The 12364-nt window shown below is 37.2% G+C and overlaps 2 protein-coding genes across 3 annotated transcripts in view; one reads left to right on the top strand and one right to left on the bottom strand.

Annotated features, from left to right (window-relative positions):
• LanB1 (laminin subunit beta-1) overlaps positions 1-12364 on the bottom strand; it is a 111810-nt gene that overhangs the window by 61001 nt on the left and 38445 nt on the right. The gene's annotated exons all lie outside the window — the stretch shown is intronic.
• Positions 9896-11407, top strand: LOC143265529 (uncharacterized). Its single transcript, XM_076538228.1, has 2 exons — positions 9896-10094; positions 10344-11407. The coding sequence occupies exons 1-2, from the start codon at positions 9896-9898 to the stop codon at positions 11405-11407; spliced, it is 1263 nt and encodes a 420-aa protein (XP_076394343.1).

The following is a 12364-nucleotide window of genomic DNA, read 5'->3' as shown; positions in this document are numbered from 1 at the left end:
TCTGAAACTCCGTAAGGAGAGTGCTATGCTCAGCCCCAGAAAGGACTAAGACATCAAACGAGAGCTCTCCAGTCACTCACATATATATTTCTTATTTTTCTAAGTTATTAACACCGTCGGATTCTCGGAGTTCACTCTGGGTAGTTTAGTAGCCAACTAACGCAGGCTCCCCATTATTGAGCGGCTTGGTCTCTGAAGCCCGTGTCTTTTGGGTGGCGTTTCGGAAACTTCAATAAATAATTAAAGTCGAGTCATTTTTATTTGCAACCCTGTTGGTCACACGTCAGTCACTTGATTCTTGCATCGTTGGATAGTTCTAGTAGCCAGCTGACGCAGGCTCCCCAATTAAGCGATCAGGTTTTGGGTGCCGATTTGTGCTCTGACAAAGAGGGCCATGAAACTAATTAGTGTAGAGTCAAACAAGGAGTAACTGTTCTACGTCCAGTAACTGTTCTACGTCTAATACAAATTTTAGAGTTTTTGTAATTAACCAAATATTGTTCTGTCAGTTTTGTTAGGATCTAGATCCATTTTAAAATTGCGTTATATTTTTGCGTTGTGTATATCATTATAAAACCGCGTAATTGAAGTAGTTAGCTACCGTTCTGCGATTTGCGACAACAACAAGTCTATTATACTCCAATTTGCTTATAGAATTCAGTCATATATACATTTTTATATTCGCTAAAGAAATTGTTAATTATAACTCTCTTTCTCATCATTACTTGAATAAACCTAATTAATGAAAGGTATTAACCTGTAGATTTCACTTTTTAACCGCACGCCACCACGATCCCACATTCTTTTAGAATTAGTTATAGTAAAACGAGTCGCTTAATAGGCAAAAGCCGCTCTTTGCTTCATAAGTGCTGTAAAATATCTGAGCCTAGCACCAGGGTAAAATTTTTAACCCTTTCACCACTACGGGCGACTATAGTCGCTCTCCATAAAATGCCACTGACGCACTACGGGCGAACTATAGTCACTCTACATAAAATGCCACTCACATATCACGGGCGGCTGTAGCCGCTATGCATAAAATACCGCGTATTGTACATTGTATAATACATATGATGAACGATTAGAGTTACTTCAAATCGAGCACCGTGCACATTTTTGGCGCGGCGCGGCGGCACGTTCAGCGGGAATACCACGACGGAGAAGTAGCCCGTAGCGAAAGGGTTAATAGTTGTTTGTTGTACTAAAAGAACCTTCTGGAGTATTTGGAGCTGGAATACAACACACCATGTTCAAAGCGACGAATATTTATGTTTCCGCATCGAGATAAGGAAAACTTACAAAAGAACATTTTAAAACCTGGTTAAGAGAAGTTTATTTTCCAAATACAAACGTCCAAACAGCTCTATTATTAGATTCTTGGAACGGACATTGCCATCGCAGTGTTGACGAAGCTACTCCGATAAATAAACAAATAACGTTATTTACAATTCCACCTGGAACTACAAAATATTTACAACCATTGGACGTATACGGATTATTTTGGGTATGGAAAAATTTCGTTCGTCGCTTTTCGGACATGGACAGCATTCTAAAGCTACAATCACTTGTTCATAATTAGTTTTCTTCACCATGATTTGAAAACTTCATTAAGTATTCATGATATAAAAGTGGATACATATCGTTAAGATCGTCTCATTTTCAAAATTCCGTAGAATTTTACTATGCATAAGATAATGAACTACTATACCATATGCTTGGTATCGAAAACCGTTGTGTTTGAAACATTTCTTTGAGGAATACTATTATTGCCGCGATTATGTTTCCTAACTTATTTAAACTATTCGTTACCTAATAAAATTGACATATATTTACTTACTATGAACTTTAACAATAAGTGTTTTGTAATACAAATTTAATAAAATTAACAATTATATTGTGACGTCGTGCGACGACGTTTGATCTAGTTGCTTAAGGACTATTTGTCTAAGGATATATGTATACCATATATATATTGCGTTTCTGACATAATTAGTTATAAGACACAGTCCCGCGCGCGTTATAAATAAGATAGCATAAGTTTCACATTCCTTTACTCCTAGGTCCTCAAGTTCACCCTTTATCTTAACCTAAACATCCTGCTATGTACATTCCTATCTAATTCCGCGAACCTTTATTTACATCACGCAATCTCCAGACAATAACAGATCATAACTAATCTCTCTTTATCTTCTCTTCTGACACCACCGAGCAATATAAAAAGCCCAGTTCGAGTAGCCTCGCGAGCAGTAGCAGTCCGACTAGTCATAGGTGTTCGGCCACGAACCGAAGCCTTTGTCGCGATTAAGGAATTTACAACAGGGTTCAAGTGGTTCGGCGCGCGGACCGCCGTGAGTAGTTTATACCTCGAAATACGGGTCACCGAGGACCCTTTTGTCTCTCAAATCCTGTTCGAACCAGTCGTACTGTAAACACGTGCGTGCCATAAATCAGCTAAGAGCTGTACCTCTCTTTTTAAACAGTTTTAACGAATGAAAGCATAGAGTGTTTCTTAACTGTCGCCTTCGGAAACACGAGGGTATTTAGGCGATTTTTCGTACAAAGAAGAGGCAGTCGAACGTTGAAGCTTGCACGGTTCGGATCGAGAGTCGAAAAAGTCAATCGTGAGTTAGAAGGTTCCGTGTAACGCAACGTAGCATAATCAATGCAGAGCGGTTCGGAAAGCATTCACAACACCATTCGAGCGGGACCCTGCACTCCTCAAATGGGCCACGGTAGGGTGGTTAAATCGTACACATACTGTTCGGGTGAGTCCTACACTTCTCGAATGGGCCACGGTAGGGTGGTTAAATCATACATTACATACTGTCCGGGTGAGTCCTACACTCCTCGAACAGGCCACGGTAAGGTGGTAAGATCGTACATTGCAACACTATTCGAGTGAGTCCTACACTCCTCGAATAGATCATCGTGAATAATCTCACGCAACGTGAATTATCACGCAAATCGAACAACATTGAATGAGACCCTGTTCTCCTCAAATCAAACAGCACCGAGCGAGACCCTGTTCTCCTCAAACCGAACAACATTGAGCGAGACCTTGTTCTCCTCAAATCAATCCACAAACAACTTAACCATACACATAACGTACACATACTCGTACACATTTTCACCGTAGAATCGTTAACGAATACATATTTTTGTAAGGGGTTTTTTACGCCGCAAGGCTTTTTCCCCTAATTCGAATCATTCGAGCCAATAAACTATCATGATTTTTCAGGCTCAATTATGTCTAAACAATTTTTATTTACCCTCTTCCTCAATCGAATTCATCTATTCTTTGAAACACGAAATTCCTCCATGTTGGAAAGGTTTCGACGATACAATAGGGTTCGACCCCCTCGTGCTGGATTTTGCTAGTTCCCATCCTAATTCCACCCATTTCCTACCAACTCCAAACTACGCGTTTCATTTATATTACAATTCATTTTATATTTACATACATTTTATATTTAGTTATATTCGCCTTTAATCATTTCCTATAAACCCGAGATCTCTTTAAGAGCTTTTGATTATTTAAAATACGTATACTCGATTACCCTGAATCTGGTGGTGCGAGATCCATTATATTGCGAAGTTGAGATAGGAAATCCACATCGCCACGGTGCGGTGGTGCGAGACATAGCCGCACGGTGCGCATATGATGTGTTTGATGCCTTTGCATCTTTAGTCAGCTCATGGGAAGACAAAGACGAGGAGGTCGTAGATACCAATTACGTAAGATCCTACGCACCCTATACCTACCCTGTCTAGCCCCTACTCCACGACCAGTTATCCGCGAAGTTAAGTATCAGTTATTGCCTATTGATATACCTGTGAAGAAGATCACAGCGAAGGATCTACTACCTAAGGATCCGAGATGAGAAATCTATTGTAAAGGTTAAGGAGGAAGCTTCGGGTAAGTACTGTGTCATACTTGTACACCCTGGGATCCCTGACATACGACGGGCGCACGTACCGCGTGGTCTAAAAGATTGTCAATTCAAGAGCGATTCCGGACCTTCATATTGATATCAGCAAAGGTACCATCCGGGACGTAACAATGTATAACGCAAATATAATTGTTCCATATAATTGTTCCATTTTAATTGGAAAATACCTCACGAATATGTTAAAAAAGTTTACAGTAAAAAAAAATGTAAAAATTCAAAAATTATATAACTATATTAGAAACTGAAAATCTGTTAGATCGTATCAAAGGAACCGCGATGAGTTTCGTATTACATTTGGACTGGTCCGAGCAAGAGTAACATAGGCACAGATATGACGCACGTATGGGCTCAAGAAGAGACATTTTGCACTGTGGGAGAGAAGCAAGTGTTGCACTGTGGGAGGATTTACTGCATGTGTAATGTGCAAATGAGAGAGTGCAGAAAGAGAAAAAGAGAGTACGAACGAGTGTAGATGAGTGCGTGTGCGTGCAAAAGAATTGGGGGCAAAGACGAAAGGAAACCAAATGTAGGAGAGTCAATCAAAAAGCGATCAGCAACGAGTTTAGACATGTTTCGACGCGTTCCTGCATGCTGTAATTTTCCTCATTATTACAAACTTTCCTATTATATTATATTATATTATATTATATTGAATATTTTTAAAAGCCAAAGTCTTATAAGCCTCTTATTTTTATAAATCCCTCCGATCCAATCCTACATACGTATAGTTACTCACTTTAATATTCGGACACTATAATACTTTTAAGTATAATGTTTTACATCTTCCTGAATTATTAAAATATTTATTCCCTAGTTTTTTACCATGTGAATATATTTATTATAAACAACAGAAACACAAAAAATTATTTTGTAACTGCCACATGTTATTACATACTGAAGAATAAACCAAACGATGCCTATTTTACGCGTTACAAAAATATTTGGACACAATAAACGATTATTTCTAAGAAGCGATCTAATCCGTTGTATACGCCTAAAATGTAAACATAATAGTAGCGTTACTGCCCTCCGTTAGTCTAAGTCAGTCTAGGTTAAGGAAGTTAAGGGGGGAAATACCTTTAGAATCTTAAAAAATTGAAAATTTTTTTTTTTCCATAAAATGTTAGTGCAACATCTTAAAAATATTGTCTCAAAATTTTAAAGTGAAATACGGAGCCCTTTTGAAGTTATGGCCGATTAGCACCGCGGGTATACACGCGTTCAGTGCGGAGGATCGAAACTTTAAACGCGTTTTTCTCAAAACTACATTTTTACAATTGGTGTGACTGATAACTCAAAAACTAGTTTATCAATCGCGCTCAAATTTTTTGCACATATCTGTTAGCGTCAACGTATTTTGGAGGGTCGTCGAGGGCAATTAGCCTGTGCTATTTTGCCTTTGAACGATTTATGATAGGGATGGACTATGTGAGGTCTATGCGAGAGGTTGTTTATGAGAGTCTAAGTGAGGCGACAGATGATGGCTATTGACTTGGAGTCAAGTGGTCATCAGATGTCGCAGAACTGTGTTCTTTGTCAGTTTGTTATTGCTTTACCTAAATGTATAGGAACGTTGTTCCTAAAGGATCTGGCCACGGAGTGGGGAAGGCATCCTTGCCTTTGGTAAGAGGACTGAGTTTGACCTCTCGGCACTTACCCCAGAACCTTGAGTTGAATCGGTCTTTGCCTTTGCCTTTTTGCCTAGCAGAATATTTTTATAGTTCCATCTATTTCTAACATATCCATGACAATAATATCTAACATATGAACCTAAATTATGAAATAAATTGAACATTAAAGTCCTTTTTTATTGCAAAATATTGCAAAAATTTTTAGTAAAATTCAAAGTTTTTCTTTAAAAGTGCGCCATTTCTTTAATTTTACACATTTTGCACATTTCTGAGGTTCATCTACTAACTGTGAATGTTAGTTTTCGAAACATTGTCTGCAAACTTGCTTCAGACCAATATATCTAAAGCTAGAACCCACACCGATTCACGAGACGCGCCAAACACTTCCAGGAAGGACTGTTATAATTCCGCCATTTTTAAATGTATTTAAAAACAAAAAATATTGTGTAATAGACAATAGTTATAATAAATTATACCTGAAATTTCAAAAACGCAAAACAAAGATATCCTATACAAAAAAATTCACAAAAATCAGCCTATTTTCATCGGTCTAAAGGTACATATTTCCCCCCTTAAGCAAAAAACATCACATACTCAAAATGCCACTCGTTAACTCGTGATATTTAATTACAAAAAAGGCAAAAGCTATCGTCAAATAGCAAATTTATTGGATATAAAGAGAAGTACTGTTGCAGATATTGTTACACGATACAAAAAAGAAGATCGGATTGAACTGAAATCTCAAAAGGGCGTTCACGCCTTCTCGATCCCAGAGATAGGAGAATAATTATAAGGAAAATCCACAATTAAGGGGGGATCCTGCTTTAGGAGCCCTAAAAAGAGCGTTTTGTAGGGAATTTTTTTAGGACAGAAAAAAAAAGGTGACCGTAGTGAATTTTTTAGATTATTTTACTACATGTTTGAACAAGAAAAAAACAATTTTTGTACAGAAAAATATTCAAACGCAGCCGATTTTTATGAACATCTGTGCAACGCCTTTCAATTGCAGTCTTCAATCGGCGGGAAAGATGCAGTTCGTAATTTTCGTCTAAAATTAAAAAACCAAAAAGAATTCTAATTTTTATAGTCTTTCCTTCTATTTGAACTAAGAAATTGTAAAATTTTCTCAGGTTTGAAGAAAATTTTCCTTTTTTTGAAAAAAAAAAAAAAAAAAAAAAAAAAATTGTTTCTACTTGCTAAAAAAGTTGTTTAAAAATATTTTTCGTGAATTTTTTTAGTTCAAATAGAAGAGTATATAAAACTGAAGCTAACAAGCCTTGGTTTGTTCAGATTGGTTGTCTAGTTTTTTTGCAATCACGCCCGCCAGTTTAAAAAACTCGTAAAAACAAAAACCCGGGAAAACGCGTTTAAAGTTTGCGGTCTGAAAAAATGTTAATTTTCAATTACTTACAGTAACAATACGCTAATCAGCTATTCCTGCGCCATAATTATGATCTACAATAACTTATAGTACACAGTCCTTCTACTATTATTTCGACTGACTGTTGAACCTTTGCAGGTACATAGTTCGGAGTTATTTGGCCGAGAGAAGGAGCGCGCGCTCTAGCTGCGCTCGTATACCTGTTCGAAACCCAACTCCGTTTAGTGCTGTATCTTTAAAACTATTGTGAATTAACCTCTATAACTTTGAATACATATTCTTAGATATATTAGGAACAGATTTAAGCAATAAAAAAAAAATCGATTTTTTGAGCCTTCTAAAGCAGGATCCCCCCTTAATTGCACCGTAATTAACATCGGAATTATACCAGGAAACTGGAAAGAGTGTAAACCCACAAACTGTTCGACGGGCACTTAAAGAAAGTGGTTACAATGGACGAATTGCACGAAGGAAGCCGTACATGAATAAAATAAACGAAAGAAAGCGATTAAACTTTGCAAAAGAATATCTGTCGACGGAAAAAGAATGGTGGTTGGACGTTATTTTTTGCCGAGGACAGTAAATACAATATTTTTGGTTCAGATGGAACGGCTATAGTGTGGAGGAGAATCAATGAAGAATGAAAACCAAAAAATCTAAGACCAACCGTAAAGCACGGGTCAGAGACTGTGATAGTGTGAGGCTGCATATCAAGCGTTGGAGTTGGCGAATTAGTGTTTATTGGCGAAATCCTAGATAAAAATAAATATTTAAAGACTCTAAGGAAAAATTTATTAAAAAGTGCTGAGAAAATGGGAATCCGCAATCGTTTTAAGTTTTATCAAGACAATGATCCTAGGCACAAATCGCGAATTGTGCAGGAGCACTTATTATATAATTGTCCAAAAGTGCTGCATCCACTTCCCCGGTCTCCAGACCTTAACGCCATTTGACATTTTCTCATTTTCGAGAATTTGTGGAACGAACTAGAACGACGAACTAGGAAAACTGCAATACACTCAAAAAATGAATTAAAAATTTGAGTACAAGAAGAATGGAACGATATTACTAGTGAATATTAAAAAAAAATCATTTCAAACATGGCTAAGCGTTTAAGTTATTCGTCATAAGGGATATCTAACAAAATACTGATTTTTTTTTTAATCTCAGGTAAAATGTATGTACATAATGTAGATTTTTATAGTGGCCGAATATTTTTGTAACGCGTAAAATAGACATCGTTTATCCTTCATTACGTAATGACATGTTGCAAAAACAAAATAATTTTTTATGTTTCTGTTGTCTATAATAAATAAGTTAACATGGTAAAAAAAATTGCAGATAAACAGTTTAATAACTTAGGAAGATGTAAAACATTATACTTAAAAGTATTATAGTGTCCGAATATTAAAGTGAGTAACTGTATATAAAATCTATATTCTATTTTGTAATTCATTTATTGATCAAGATTTTAATGGACGAAAACTTAACACAAGAACAACAAATAAATAAAAGATAAATAAGTATGTACGATATATCAGCAGAGATTCTAAAATCTAAAAGTTTTTTCATTTTAGCAAAAGGAATACTTTATTATCCTCGACGGACTATTTAAAAAAATACATATATTACTACTTTCAAATTTTACGTTTTCGTTACATGTATGTATTATAGTACGTTTTAAGGATGCATCATTATACTTGTATATATGTTACACTACAGATCTTATAAATGCTTATAATGAAAGACTGACATCGAACAATTGCGACAAATTCAAATTTCGTTGAGTTTAAGGAGCAATCTAATAAATACAAATGCGGATTGATCAAATTGTAAGTAATATCAATCATAGTGATACCGATTTGTATTACGCGCGCGAATTGCCGTAAGCCGAGCGAACTACCATCGGTAATAAGCCGAACGATTACCGGAAAGGGCCAGTCGCGAGAGAGCCACGAACGTGCAAGTAGTCTTTATATATATGTTCCATTGTAATAATAAAGTATTTCATCTAAATTTAGTAAGAAAGTTTATTGTGATTATAACAAAATTCAGAAGTGGAATTTATCATTCATTATCTATTATCTATTATTCGCGTGTGAAAGCAAATACGCGAAAAGGAGTAAAAAGGTGTTCAGACGGACGGAGTCGAACACGTGAACGAGCACGATCGGCAAAATTGAAAGTATAAGTACGATAGCGTACATTTTGAAGCGACTCGACTGCAAATTAAATAGACGCGGATAGAGCGATTATTTAAAATAGCGAAATAGAATGATAGAAAGTGTTCCGTTGAGAGTGTAATGAACACGAGAAGCAAGGCAACGGATACGAAATTTGAAGAGCTACCGTTACACGCACCGAAGAAAAAGTTGAAGGATAAAGGTGAGCAAGAAGAGACAACAAATAACAACGAAAGACAGATAGAGACAGCAACAACATATACACAGGAAGAACCTTGTGGTAGAAGCGAGACAGAGAGTACACAAGGCGAAGATAGTCACACTGCTAACGATAAGTGTAGCAAAACAGTCAGCGTTAAGGACATCATGGACGAAACTAATAACGCAGGTACGCACCATTTTAAAGATATTCATGAAATTTTACCGCCATTTGATCCCGTGAAGCCTGACACAGATATACAAAGGTGGTTGCACAAAATTGAGGAATATGCTATTTTGTATTCATAGTCTAGTGCCGCGAAAAAGCACTACGCATTATTAAAACTCGACGGCGTAGCTAAAAAGTGGAGAGACAGCCTCCCGCCTCAAAAACGCACGTGGGATCAGTGGAAGAGTTTGTTAATAGAGGCATTTCCCTGCGAAGTAAGTTGCGTAAGTAAACGATTAGCAGCTCAAAATTATTCAAAGAAAGCGAATCAAAACATTACGGAATATTACTACGAAAAATTAGCATTATGTAATCAGGCTAATATGGATGATAGAGAGACAAATGAATGGATAGTTCAAGGATTGCACAACATGCGGATTCGTGAATATTTAGGTCCCTTGGCAAAATACAAAAAGCCCGGTGAGTTATTAAGAGACCTGATGGGCACTGATTCACTTTTTCAAGAACGACCATCACATAGAAGTATTAAGGATACGAAAGGTCGATCGGAAGAAAAATCAGGTAAGACTTGTTTTAATTGCAAGGGAGAAGGTCATACAGCGAGGACCTGCGAAAAACCGAAACGAAATACATGTTTCTTGTGTGACGAGGTCGGTCATTATGCAAAATACTGTAAAAATAAAAAGGGAGCTCGTAAGTCTAATAAGAATGGTGTGAGTAATGTTGTTTTGCACACACAAACGGGGCGAAGTCACGACAAATATTTTAAGGAAGCATTTATTAATGGAAAACATGTGAAATGTTATATAGATCTTGGCAGTTCTTCTATCACCCTGCGCAAAGATGTGGCCGACGAGATGGGATTTACATACCTTGAAGGAAGTTTTGAACGGTTGATAGGCTACGGAAATGGCATTGTAAATCCGGTCGGAAAGATGACGGGCAATCTTCGCATAAACAACATAGAGGCCAAGGTCACGATACACATAGTACCATCTGATTGTCAAGTAATTCCACTTATAGTTGGTCATCCATTTACCGAGCAGTCACATGTGGAAATTGTTAGTCGACCGAGCCAATTGATTATCAAAGAATTAGATGATTTGCATAACGTAACACCTGACGACGTACAGAAGAAGACTGTTTTATGGGCGAAGGAAGCCGTTGTGATACCAAATAATTATTTGGGATATATTGCGGTTCACACGGAATTTCGGAAACAAGATTTGTGCATCGAGGGGGGACTGAAGGAGAGTGGACAGCTAATACCCAGATGTGTAATTTGTACCGATGACAAGGGAGAATCCATTTTACCTGTTCTCAATGTATCCGGAGGAGATGTAAAAATAAAGGAAGGAGCGACGTTGACTAGAGGGGAGGCAGTCGTTCATAACCAAGAAGATAGTAAACGTGAAGTTAACACAGAGCCAGTGACGATGGAAGAAATAAATACTGAACTTCCGGAAGACGAGGCTCAATCGATTGTGAGTATTTTAAACAATTTCACTGATCTAATAGCACGAAATATTCGACAGGTTGGATGTACAGATAAAGCCGAAATGAATATCACATTGATGGATGGTAACCCGATAGTCTATAGACCTTATCGAGTATCGCGATGCGAGCAGGATAAAATCGACGCCATCGTGGAGGAACTTAAGGAAGCGAATATAATAGAGGACAGCGATTCGCCGTTTGCAAGTCCAGTTCTACTAGTGAAGAAGAAGACGGGAGACGTAAGAATGTGCATAGATTACCGAGCTTTAAATCGTAAAACGATAAAACAACAGTATCCTATGCCGCGAATTGATGATAATTTAGACGGACTACGAAGTATGACGTATTTCACTACCTTAGATCTTAGTAGCGGGTAGTATCAAGTACCCATGGCAGAAGAGTCTAATAAATTTACGGCGTTTAGTACTACGAGCGGGCACTATCAGTTTAAGAGAATGCCATTTGGTTTATGTAACGCTCCGGTGATTTTTCAGAGGTTAATAAATAGAGTGTTAGGGTCATTGCGATATACGACAGCGTTAGCGTATTTAGATGATATTATCATTCCATCAAAAGATATAGATGAAGGAAAATGTAAACTTATATCTGTATTACAAGCCCTGCGGAATGCCAATTTAACGCTCCGATTAGTCAAATGTTATTTTATGATGAAAAAAATAGAATATTTAGGATTTGAAATTAGCCATGATGGGATAGCACCGGGAAAGAGAAAATTGGAAAGTGTATTGCAGTGTCCAATACCGACAGATGTAAGAGAAGTACGTAGATTTGTTGGCCTGTGTAGTTATTTCAGGCGTTTTGTTAGAAATTTTGCTCTGATAGCCAAACCACTCAAAGATTTACTTTCGAAAAACGCGAAATTCGAATGGAATGAAGTACATGATCGAGCATTACATAGATTGAAAATGTGTTTTGCGAGTGAGCCGGTTTTGAAAATATATAACCCCGAAGCCAGAACAGTTGTTCATACAGATGCATGCGCGAAAGGGATAGACGGTGTCTTGTTGCAGAAAAATCAGGATGGACAGCTACATCCAGTATCTTATTTTAGCCGTAAAACTTCTAAAGATGAAGCTAAATATCATTCGTACGAGCTAGAAGCTCTTGCGATTGTTTGTACATTAGAACGGTTTCGAGTATATCTTTTAGGGATTTCATTTACCATTGTAACGGATTGCAACAGCCTTAAGCTATTCGCGTCGAAAAAGGATCTAAATCCAAGGATAGGTCGATGGTTCGTTAAACTGAGTGAATTTAATTATAGTATAGAGTATCAGCAAGGTACGAGTAATATAGTCGCGGATGCGTTAAGT

This window comes from Megachile rotundata, chromosome 12 (genome assembly GCF_050947335.1).
Source record: "Megachile rotundata isolate GNS110a chromosome 12, iyMegRotu1, whole genome shotgun sequence".
In the NCBI taxonomy this organism is placed as follows: domain Eukaryota; kingdom Metazoa; phylum Arthropoda; class Insecta; order Hymenoptera; family Megachilidae; genus Megachile; species Megachile rotundata.
Note: the sequence above shows the minus strand (reverse complement) of the source record. Positions and strands in the feature narration are given on the sequence as shown.